Source organism: Chrysochloris asiatica, unplaced genomic scaffold (assembly GCF_000296735.1).
Source record: "Chrysochloris asiatica unplaced genomic scaffold, ChrAsi1.0 scaffold00054, whole genome shotgun sequence".
In the NCBI taxonomy this organism is placed as follows: domain Eukaryota; kingdom Metazoa; phylum Chordata; class Mammalia; order Afrosoricida; family Chrysochloridae; genus Chrysochloris; species Chrysochloris asiatica.
The window spans coordinates 642,202-654,360 of NW_006408572.1; the positions used below are offsets into that span (position 1 = coordinate 642,202).

The 12,159-nt window shown below is 46.5% G+C and overlaps 1 protein-coding gene across 1 annotated transcript; it reads right to left on the minus strand.

Moving 5' to 3' along the window:
- Nucleotides 1–11,104: 11,104 nt before the first annotated feature.
- Nucleotides 11,105–11,827, minus strand: BHLHA9 (basic helix-loop-helix family, member a9). Its single transcript, XM_006863446.1, has one exon. It carries the CDS (start codon nt 11,825–11,827, stop codon nt 11,105–11,107), a length of 723 nt encoding a protein of 240 aa, XP_006863508.1.
- Between the last annotated feature and the right edge of the window lie 332 nt (nt 11,828–12,159).

A 12,159-nucleotide genomic window follows, 5' to 3' on the forward strand; every position in this document is an offset into this window, starting at 1 on the left:
GTTGGCCTGGGCTTTAGGCTGCTCCAACTCCAGGCTAAAATGAGGTGCCCCAACTCAGATTGGAAGGTCTAAGAGTGGTACAGAAGAGTCATCCAGGGGAATGAGGCACAGCCAGAGGCCGGGAAGGTCAGACTGGGTTGGTCAAGGCCAGATGAATCCAGAGGCTGGGGCCTGCCAAAGGAGCTCCTGGGGAGCTAGCACAGGACTGAAGCCTCCAGCGCTGCTCAAGTTTGAGGCCAACTTTGCTGGTGCTGCTGACAGCACAGATGGGCGGGGACGCAACAGAAAGCTTAGAGAGCAGAGAGAAGAGTGCTCCTCTTCAGAGTGAAGCATAGACTAAGTCAGGAAGGCTGTGTGTGTCTGTGTGTGTGTGTGTGTGCAAGCCACACAGCCTCCAGTCCACCCCGCCCCTTCTCCGAGATGCTTTTCCTTTTCAATTCTCCTTTTCCCAGAGGACTGCCCCAGCAGCATTCTGCCTCTGCCCCAGCACTGACTAGCCCAGCCCAGCCCAGAGGGAATTGGGCCAGCCTCTGGTTTCCACTGCCGCCCCAGAACTGGGCTGGGGGTCTGGACAGAAGATAAAAAGACACACAAAGGGGTGTGGAAATCAAGCCCTTGGCTTCTTTTCTAACTGGAGTAAGTTTATGCTTCCCCCTATTTGTTGGGAAAACACCAGGCCCTGGGTCTATCCAACACCCCCCAATCCCGATCCTTAGCCCCCAGCGGCATCCAGGCCAGAACCTGGCTCTTGGCTCCAGTTGGAAAGGAGAATTGTGTTCTCCGTTGTAGTTAGTTCAGGGTCTCTGCCTAGGACCTCAAATGGTGAGAAGGAGCAAGAAGGAAGGGTGGGCTCCATCCCAGCCTATCAGAGTTTTTCTGTGGTGCTTAAGAGCAGTTAGACAAAGACCCTGTTCTGGAGCTGCTTGGGCAGACGCCAGTTCCCAACATCTCAGACTCTGCTGTCTGTCTGCTCTGAGGTTTTTTGTCTGTCTTTACTCTCTTATGTCTCCTTCCTCTGGTTCTACCTCTCTGTTCTCTATATCTTGTTCTCTCCATGTCTCTGACTCTCTCCATATGTTGATTTATAGAGTGACCACCTGAAACCACCAGTGCAGACGTGCATGTGTGTGGATTGGAAGAAGGTATGGTAAATCCTTTAAAATTCTAGGGCCCCTCATGATGTAGAATGAGAAGTTAGAGATGGAATGGGCCCCAGAGGTTGTGTGGTTCCAATCCTTTGATTTTTACAGATTAGTAAACTGAGACCTAGAAATGGAAAGAGACAGCCATCTCAGATTGTATCCCAATCAAACAAAAATCCATGATCCAGATATGTGGACTACTTTGGAGCATTATAAGTCATTTTCTGCTAAGAGATCAGAGCTTAATCTTATTTGCTTGCCTTTGTAGGTAACACTTCTCTTTTCCCTAGCTGCTTTCAGTATTCGCTCCTTGCCTTTGATTTTGGAGAGCTTGGTTATGATATGTCTTGGTGATTTTCTTTTGAGGTCTATCCTTCCTGGGGTTCGTTCAGCTTCTTGAATGCTTATCTTCTCATCTTTCATGATGCTACAGAAATTTTCTCCCAGTAGCTCTTCGATTATTTCCTCTGTGGTTTTCTGTAATTTTTCCTGCTCCAGAACTCCAATCACCTGTAGGTTATTCCTCTTCATGCTGTCTGTCACACATGAATCTTAGACTTTTTTCATTCTTTTTTCTGCTAGCTCCTGTATCTTAGCAGTATTGAGAGATTTGTCTTCAAGCTTGCTGATTCTGGCTTCTATCTCTTCAATTTTACTCCTTGCCCTTTCAGTATATTGTCCATTTCTGATGTTTCATTATTAATTGTTTGGACCTCTTTTTGCAGGTTCTGAATTATTTCCATTGCTATTTCTATCTTATTTGATTATTCCTGTAGCACTTTTCTAACTTCTGCCTTATTTTCCTCAACCATTCTGTGGAACATTTGGATGCACCTCAACATCATTCTCCTGAATTCCTTATTGGGCAGTTCCAAAGCCTGCACTCTTTCCAATGGAAATTCTAAGTCTACCTCCAGCTTATTTGTTTTGGATACTCTATCTTGTTTCTGGACATAAGCACAAATTTTCTGTTGCTTTTTTAGGCATTGTGATACTGTTATATTTTTGATAATTAGATGTATGTATGTTGGTGTAGTCTTAAAGTCTCTGATTGCCTCCTGGTAGATGTGATCAGGAGATGAGCTTCTCTTTCCACGTCTCTCATTACTTGACTGAGTGATTTTATCAGGTGTTGGTTATTTACACTGTTCTTGTGTATAGCAGCTGGTAATGGTTCTTACCCAGATGGTGGGATTTTATAGGATGCAATGGTAGCTTGGCTGTATGACTACAATAGCTGTATCTTGTTGGGGAAGGCAAGGAGAGAAAGAGCTCTCCCATGATAAAAGGGAGACCAAAACAACAGACTGTACACAACAGTCTAAAATTGCAGCAAAAAAAGCAAAATATGAGTAAGACTTTAGCGCCCCTCTTTTAGCTTGTTGCCTTCAAGGCTGCCTGAGAAATTTCAAGATGTTCCTGAATAACCTTATGATGTAACTCAAGATTTAGTTTTTGGCCTTCCCATCCCCCACCCTCATAGTTTCTCAAGCCAGGTCAGGTGTTTCTCCTAGTAAGAACCAGCCCAGGGCTGGTCAGACCCATTTTGGAAGACACTCCCGTTTTAAGCTGTTCCTGTTGACTCCTCCCTCTTCTTAGATTCTGCACCCAGCAATCCTTGCTATGCAGACCCGTGTGCATGCATAGCAGAACCCTGGGAGAGGGAAGGTCCACTCGCAGGTACCTCCTCTGGTCCCCAGAGTGGAGGTGGGCAGACAGAGGCAAATAAAAGAATGAAAAAGAAATGTTTGCACATTTATCTCTGACAGTCAGCCCTCTGCGATGGGAGTGCTCTCTTGACCTTGTATCTGCTCCTTTCCAATCAAAATGGCTGTGCCAGGATGTATTGGCTGCCGCAAATCAGAGAACACCTTCTTTCTGGCCTCTGTTCTAAACCCACTCAGCGGTAAGTCCTCGGTGCTTTTAAATATCCATTTATATGAAGTTCAGAGTTCTGACCGTCCTTTGAACCTGTTTATCTGCTATTCTGTGTTTTTACTGGGCAAATTTCTAGGGTTGATCAGTATTATATTAAATTTTATATATTATATTAAAATTAAGAATTTTTGCACAATAAAGAAAGCTCATGGCTATTTGGTAAAGTAAAGGGTCAGTGAAAAAAAGAGGAAGACCTTCAATGTTGACACAGTGGTTACAACAATGGGCTCAAGCATAGCAATGATGGCACAGAACTGGGGGGGGTGCTTTGATTTGTTGTACATCAGGTTGCTGTGAGTCAGCACTGACTAGATGGCATCTAATAACAACAAAGCCACGTGTAGTTACTGAGCACTTAGAAGGTGACTGGTCTGAATTGAGGTGTGCTGTAAGTATAAAATACATAGTGGATTTCAAAGTCTTAGAACAAGAAAAAAATGTAAAATATCTCAATCTGTATTGTTCAATATTATATATTGAAATTATAGAATTTTGTATATATTGGATTAAAAACATTAAGTAAACTTCATGTGTTTATTTTTAATGTGCCTACAAGATCACTCTATGGGAAGAAGATGAGGCTCTCTGCTCCCATTAAGATTTACAGCCTTGAGAACCATATACAGGGTTGCTATGAGTTAGAATTGACTGATGGCACATAGCCACCACTAAAAAGACTTTTAAATGTGACTTGCATTATATTCTATTGCACAGTGTTGGTCTACAGGACAGAATGAACCTGACATAAAGGGGCCTTTTTGACTTGAAAACTTGAAGAGAAAAGAAAAAGCCTAGAAATCCCAAGGGTGGTTAATGGAGTGAGGCCGCCTGGATGCGCGGGAATTCAGGGATTGTGAGACGCTAAGTTTTCAGTGCCATCTAGTGGCTTGGTGGTGAAGCGGAGGAAGACCAGGGACAAAGGGCCACCCTTTTGGGTTCCAAGGCTGTTGAGTCTGAACCCCATAGTTGCTCGGGGTCCTGCTCCAATCTGCAGGTAGCTCCCTATTTAGGTCTTATAACAGAGGCCACATACGTTTTCTGCTATAACAGAGTACTACAAACTTGGTGACTTAAAATAATAAATTCATGTTAACTCAGGTGATGGGAAAGGCAATATATAAGAAGAGGGAGGCTGGCAGAAGAATGGTGAAAACAGATGAAGACACAGGGAGGGATGCAAGGTTTCAATGGGGGTACAGGTGAATACTGTTATATATACCAGCCTGCAACAATAGTGTTCTACAGGTAGACAGATGGACAGATGCCCAGCCTAAGTGGGTGTGGAAGCATACCCATAAATATATGAGTTTGACAAAAGACCTTTGTACATGGGTAGTTACTTTTGCTGCAAACACACCTATGAATGTGGGGGACAAAATTCTGAAAACTTAAACATTGCCGAATACCTTGAGGCAATGAGTTGCTGGGTCTGGGGTCTCCGGGAACACCATGGTTAGTTGACATAGCATTGTCCACAAAGACCATTTTCTATATCCTACTTTGGTGAATAATGTCTGGAATCTTAAAAGCTCATGAGCAGCCATCTATTGGTCTCTCCATGAGCAGAAGAAAGAAGAGTGATGAAAACTGAAGATGCTTGGAATGGACTAATGAACTAATGGAACATCAGTCTCCATGACTCTGAGAACAGAAGAACTAAGTGGTGCCTGGTTACCACTACCTACTAAACGGGATCACATTAGAAGAAGGTTCTGGAAGACAATGTGGAACAAAACTCAAAATTATATTTTAAAGAAGACCAGGCTTACTAGTCAAAAAAAAGACTGGAGGAACCTGAGACTATTGTCCTCGGCCACCCGTCAGGTCTGGAATAGAACTCACTCTTATGGCTCAAATTTCAGTCAAGTGATGGATAGGTATATGCTGGGTGGGACAGGGAGTAAGACAACAACCCTAGTGAGGTACGCTCACCATGGAATGGTCAACCATTCAAGATCAAAATGGCAACATTTACCTGGAGGTAAGGTTCAGAGGGGTTGGGAAGGAGGGTGGATTGGAAATAGGAGCCACAGGGAGGAAGTGGGGATAACTGCTGTTACATGGAGGGGATTGCAATCATTGAGATGAAACAAAGTGTGTGATTTGTTGGATGTAAAACTGATGATCTGCTCTGTAAACCCTCGCTCAATTCACAATAAAAAGCTTAAAAAAAAAAAAAAAAGTATAAAATCTCTGAGGAGAGTCCTCCCTTGCCTCTTTCAGCTTCTGATGGCTTCAGGCTTTTTTGGTGTGTGACTGAATAATGCCAAATTCGGTCTTCATGTGGACTTCTCAAACTCTGTGTGTCTTCTTCTGTCTCTTATAACAACACCTGTCACTGGAATTAGAGTCCAGACATATAATCCAGGATGACCTCATTTCAAGATCCTTATAATTTAATTACATCTGCAAAGACCCTCTTTCTGAATAAGGTCACATTCATAGGTGTCAAGGGTTAGGATGTGGCCATATCTTTTTGAAGGTCACCATTCAAACCATACAAAAAGGGTTTGACCTGCAGTGTATTGATTCAATATGCATTTTAAACAATGTATTTCATGTAAAAATTGAGGTTTCAATTTTAACATAAAGATCCCTAGATCCATTTCTTACAGAGCCACAAACATTTGGACCAGATGCAACCTTTAGAAGGGCATTGAGCATGTTGGGCAAGTCTACATAATCTGAGTCATGAACCCTGGTTCAACTAGACGAATGAACCTGCCTCTTTCCATTTTGCAGCTGGCCAGTTAAGGCTGCTCACAGTATGCACACAGACAGAGGGAAGTGAAGGGATAACTCCCCTCTTTCCCTTTGCCTCTTTGGATTGTGAGCCTCTGGAGGGGAAAGAGTGCCTGGCTTATAGAAAAGGCTGGCTGAGTGAATGAGATCTCCAAACAAGTGCCCAGCATTCACACCCACACTAATTCCATCCTGCCCCGCCTTCTGTGCAGCCCCAGGCAAGGTTAGGGCTGTAAACAGTGGAGGGAAAGTGGACCTGGACAGTCTTTTGGGGAGTGGAGTGAGACAGGAATCCAAACTTCAGAAGTATAGGTACATCCAAATCTAATCCAATGAGAAGAAGTCATAAAGCCCCCTCATACCTTTGCTTTTTATCTTTTTCTTTTTTACTTTTTATTGTGAATTGAGTCTAGATTTACAGATCATCAGTTTTACATTCAACAAATCATACAATTCATTTTATCTGAATGATTGCAATCCCTCAATGTAACATCAAGTGTCCCACTTCCGCCCTGTATTTCATGTTTCCATTCCTCCTGCTTTCCCAGCCCTTCTGAATTTGGGTAAATGCTACCCTTTTGACCTTGAATGGTTGAACATTTTATGGTGTGCATATTTCATGGGTGCCCCCTTAAATACCTATCTATGGCTTGGCTGAAAATTGAAGCACAGGGTGTATGCTTTATCTTTGTCATGTTATGGGTGGCAGGGGAACCCTTAAGGGACTAACAGAGCAGCTGTAATTAACTAAATTCCTCTTTAAATGATACCTTTCTCAGTCAAGCCCACCCTGCTTCTCTCTCTCTCTCTCTCTCTCTCTCACACACACACACACACACACCATTTATAAGGGAAAGGATTGGAAGGTGCACACTTGCCAAAAGGAGCCAAGAAACAGGATATAAAAGCATGTTGGGAACTGTAAAGCTATTTAAAATACTGTCATTGTTATTGGTCGCTGTCCTTTAAAGGGGAACAATCATCTCCTTTGAAGTAGCTTATGGTATTAATCTTATATATAATTTCTCTTTTTGTGTATATCAGCTCTTCATACCTTTTGGCCATAACTTTTAGCAATTCTGTCTTAATGCGTGTTTTTCCTTGCTGGTACTTTTCTTATTATACTCATTTCATACATATTGTAGTAATATTTTTTTTCTCTATTTGGACAAACCCATCTGGTCTTGGTCAATAACTTCTAATTCTTTAATAATCACAAATTTACCTTCTCTTCACAGCAAATTAGTAATCTTGCAGAATGCATCTGATCTTAGGAAGCAGAGTTTTTTCCAACATGCATATGTGTGTGTATAGAGATGTGTAGAAGCATCACATCACCCTGAGATGGAATCAGTCATCCATGTCAGAGATGAGGAACAGGGTCTCAGGGTGGTTAAGTCATGTGATGGGGTAGAACAGGTGTTGGATCCCAGACCCATCTAGTTTTTTCCAGTGCCGAGTTGAGCAAACCCTCCAGAAACCCTGGAAAATACAGTATTCACGACTCGGGATATTCTGACCTGTTGTTGTGAAGTGCCATCGAGTCAGTTCTGATTCATAGTGACCCTGATAAGATTTCTGAGGATGGCTTGTGGGTTTGAACTGCTGACCCTGAGGTTAGTAGTCCAGTGTTTACCCTATAGTGCCACACCAGGACTCCATTCTGACCTAGAATCTTGAAAAACATCAAATAGAGGAGGGGTGCCTTGTAGATCAGTACATATACACCCCCACACATACACACACACAAATATCCACACACCTCTGTAAAAACACACGTGTGCAGGTGAAAAAACACAAAAACCTCACAAAAGAAAAAAAATTAATAAACCATTTGCTATCAAATCTGTTCTGATTCATGGTGACCCTATGTGTTTCAGAGTAGGATTGTATTCCATAGGGTTTTCAAGGTTATAACTTTTAGGAAGCAGATCACCTGGTCTTTCTTTGGTGTTGCCTCTGGGTGGGTCGAACCACCAACCTTTTCGTTAGTGGCCATGAGTTTAACCCTGTGCACCAGCCCCAAGCCTAAACCCACCAGCATTGAGTGAATTCTGACTCACAGTGAACCCATAGAACAGGATAGAACTACTGTCCCTCCCACCCCATGATTTCTAAGACTGTAATATTTATGAAGTCCTGATGTGGTGCTGTGAGTCAATGCACTGGACTGCAGAGTCAGTTTGAGCTGCAAGGTTGGCGGTTCAAGCTCACCAGCTGCTCCTCAGAAACCCTATACAGGGTCGCTATGGGGCAGAACTGACTCAATGGCGCTTAACAACAACATTTATGGAAGCAGACGCCCACATCCTGTGGAGTGGCTGGTGGATTTGAAATGCTAACCTTCTGTTTAAAAGTTGAGGGTTTTAACCGGTGTGCCACCAGAACTCCCTTTGTGCCACCCAGGAACTACAAACCCTCATCAACACAAACATATATGGTGAGTGTGGTGGCTTTGTATGATAAACACAGGACTTCAAATGGCAACATCGGCAGTTTGAACCCACCAGCTGCTTCGTGGGAGAAAAGTGAGGCTTTCTGCTCCTGCAAAGATTTATAGTCTCTGAAACTCTGTAAAGGGTCACTATGAGTTGGAACCGACTTGATGACACTTAGCAACAATACACATATACAGATGTGTGTACACATGAGCACTGATAAAATAATGACAATAGTTAGAGTGTTGTGTACTTCAGGCATTACCAGAACACCACACCAAACGTTAGCTGCCTACAACAATCTTCTGAATAGAATGCATCTTAATACTCCCACTGAGTGAGTGCTTATATGGGCCAAGCACTATGCTAAGTGCTTCAAATGCATGATCTCATTTAGTCTGCACGCTAGTTTATGAGGTAAATACTATTTTTAGCCCACTATACAGATAGGGAAAGCAAGGCTCAAAGCAGTTAGATAGGTGATTTGCCCTATATCTGAGAAATGCCACTACTTTTGCAACCCTCTCCCAGATGTACTTGTCCACTGCCTATTCATGCTGCTACCTGCAGGGGGCACCCTTGCTATTTCTGGACTGACCAAGATGATACTAAGTACTGTTGAGTCGATTCGGACCCCTAGCGACCCTCTATAGGGTTGGTTTCTGAGGAGCAGCTGGTGAGCTTGAACCTTGTAGTACAAACGGCTTTGCAGTCTGATGCATTAACCACACCAGGACTCGGGACTGACCGGGTAGAGGAGTGCAAAGAAGCATCTCTTTTTACCCTGGAAGTTCAGAAAGCAGAAGCTGCTTTTCATTTCTTGCTTCCAAAGAATAAAAAAGCTGAAGCCAATGCAAGGACAAGTAATGTCCAGTCATGCTTATCATAGATGATAACAATCTATAAACAACTATTTGTTGAACACATTCAGTGAACACATGCTAATCCTCACATTACCCTGAGACTGAATTGGTATCCATGTTAGAGATGAGGAACTAGGGATTGGAATGGTAATTTCACATGATGAGATACAGCCAGTTTTGGATCCCTGACCCATCTGGCTCTTTTCACTGCCAAACCAGGGTACTGCCTTTTTAGGAGGAGCTGGGGCCAGACTGTCACATCATGTTCCTAGCTGAACCCCATGACCCCTGGGACCCAAAGTCAAAGCTGTCCTGTGCTCTGTGTTACTGCCACCTGCCCTGACCATGAAATTGGGAGCCCTAGAACCTGTGGTTTAGAGAGATGTCAAATGACAGTGGTGAGCCTCACCTCACCTGCTCTGGGGAACCCTCCTCCTCCCTGGGCCTAGGCTTAAGGGCAGGGAGTCCCCCATTCTCAGCTGGCCAGAGCCCAGCTCGGTAATGAGACCAGAAAGCCCTCAGGTCTCCCCCAGTACATCTAGGTCCTCACCCCAGTGAGTGGCACCTGCATCATAAACCCCGATGCCCTGAGCAAACACTGCCCCAAGAGTGCCTATCTTAGATGTAGAGCAGCTTTCCAGACTGCTCTGAGTGGCTGACTATGCCTCCCATATCCTCAGCAACCTCTCCATAGTCTTTCCTGGGCTCCAAGTCTGTCCCTAATTACAGAGGCTCTTCTTGCATTGGCCCACTCTTCCCTGGGAGCTCCATCTGCCCATCACTCAGGGTCCAGGCAGGGCTTTATTGTTGTGTGTACCTTTGAGTCCATTCTGACTCATGGCAGCCTACAGAACAGAGTAGAAATGCCCCATAGGGTTTCCAAGCCTGGAATCTTTACAGGAAGGAGCCCTGGTACCGTAGTGGATTACTTGTTGGGCTGCTAACCAGCCTCAAGTTGAACAGTTCAAACCTACCAGCCATTCCACAGGAGAAAGATGAGATTTCCTGCTCCCGTAAAGATTTACAGCCTCAGAAACCCAATACAGGGTCACTGTAAGACCTGACTTGATGGCATGCATCAATCATCACAGGAGCAGACTGCCACATCTTTCTCCCACAGAACAGCTGCGGGTTCAAACTCTCAGTTAGCAGCCAAGCACTTAACCACTGCACCATCACGGCTACCTTGCTGACTGACTTCTAATCCCTGGCCCTGTACTCAGCTCCCTTCCCAGAGACAGATCTAGACTCTGCTTTCATTGTGGCTCCTATGATGGCTCAGAGCAGACAGCTGTCTGCAGGGAGCTCTAGACATAAGACTGCTCACATGCTGAACCTCCCAGGCCCCGTTCCCCCTCTTGCATAGTGCTCAGCCACACCTGGGGTCTTGCCATGAACCAATGTTCCCAGGTACCTACCTGTGGACTTTAGGCTCTGACCCAAAGTTTCATGTTGAGCACCCAGACCTCCTGTCACCCAGGGCCACTGATCCCAGAGGAGTTGTGGCAGACAGAGATGGTATAGTTTCCATTTTATTTGCCTGCTTCTGATAGCCTCTCTCAGATCATAGTTCAGGCAGGAAGGAGCAACCCTGCAATGTACCATCACACCAAGGAGGGGCCCACCCAAACTGCACCTACCCACACTCCCACACAAGCCCCTGTCCAAAGACCCCCGTTTTCCTAAGAAGCAGTAAGAGAACACTGGACGCTGAAACACAAGAAGGCAAAAGTCACTTTCTAAGAATTCAAAATGTCCAAACGGAAGAGCCAGGCAGGATCTTGTTCCATTCTACCAGCTGACACTCCAGGCTTGGTGTGTGGGGTGCAAGCCCAGGTCCCAGGGTTTCCACCACCTGCAAGGCCGCTTCCTTGTCTCTCTAGGCCAGTTCAGTTTTCCTCTGACCTTTTTGCAGTCAGCCAGCCAGTCGCTCCAGGAGGGAGAGCTCTCTCCAAGCCCACCAGTCCACTCTGTGGCCAGGTCAGCAGTGCTGGTAGCTCAGCCCTGGGTCCGCTCGCAAGTAGCCTCGAGGCCAGGAAAGTGCCCCGGTAGAGGCAGCTCCCGGGCATCTGTGCCAGCATCCCCCAGAGGCATGAGCCACACCTGACGCCTCCACCACCGCCCTGGGCCTTCCCCAGTGCGCGTGCTGGGAACACGAGGCGCAGCGCGATGCTGGTGGCACCAAGGGGCAGACCGCGTCCCGATGCGTGAGGCTGGGCCTGGCAGGCGGCGGTGTGGGCCGCGGCAGATTGGAGGCCGTGTCCTGGGCGCCCCTTCCGCGTCCGGCTTGGCCGTGGCACTCCAGGTGCCCGCAGGGCCATCGGGGTACGGGACTAGCACGCAGGACCAGGGAGAGCGCCGTGATGCGGTGAATAGCTCTGCGCAGCGTGGCGATCTTGGAGAGCCGCTTGCCGCCCAGGTCGTGTTGCAGGGCCCGGCGGAGCGCGTTGAAAGCCTCGTTGTAGTCCAGGATGCGCTTGCGCTCCCGCACGTTGGCTGCCATGCGCCGGGCTTTGGACCGTACTGGACGGACGCGCTTCCGGCCTGCTGCCTCCTCCACCTCTCCCAGAATGCGAGGGGCGCCGTTCTCCCTTAATACCCCCAAATCCCTCCCGGCCTCCAGGTAAGATCCCTCCAAATCCTCCACAGAGCCCTTGCCCTCCTTCAGGCCCCTGAGGCCTGGTCTTGGCACACCTCGGAGCATGGCCTTCTCCTGGGTCCCGCTGCTCCGGGTCCGGTTGTGTTGGCTTCTGTAGGATGGACACTCCCCTGACAGGCCCTCTCTGGCCGGGGCTTTATGGCACCACGTGGCTCCCCGCCCTCCCCATCTATCCATCTCCCTCCTTCTGCTTTATTACCTGCCCCCAGGTAGGTTGGTGAGGGAGGAACCAGAGGAAGGAAGGAAGCAACGGAGGAAGCGTGCAGATTCTTGTACTAGGGGGCCAGACGGGCAGCCCAGCCATGCCTGGAGCAGTGCTCCAGCCGTTGCTGGCTCTAGCTCCCTCCAGGGCCTCTCGGGGAAGCTGGGTTCCACAT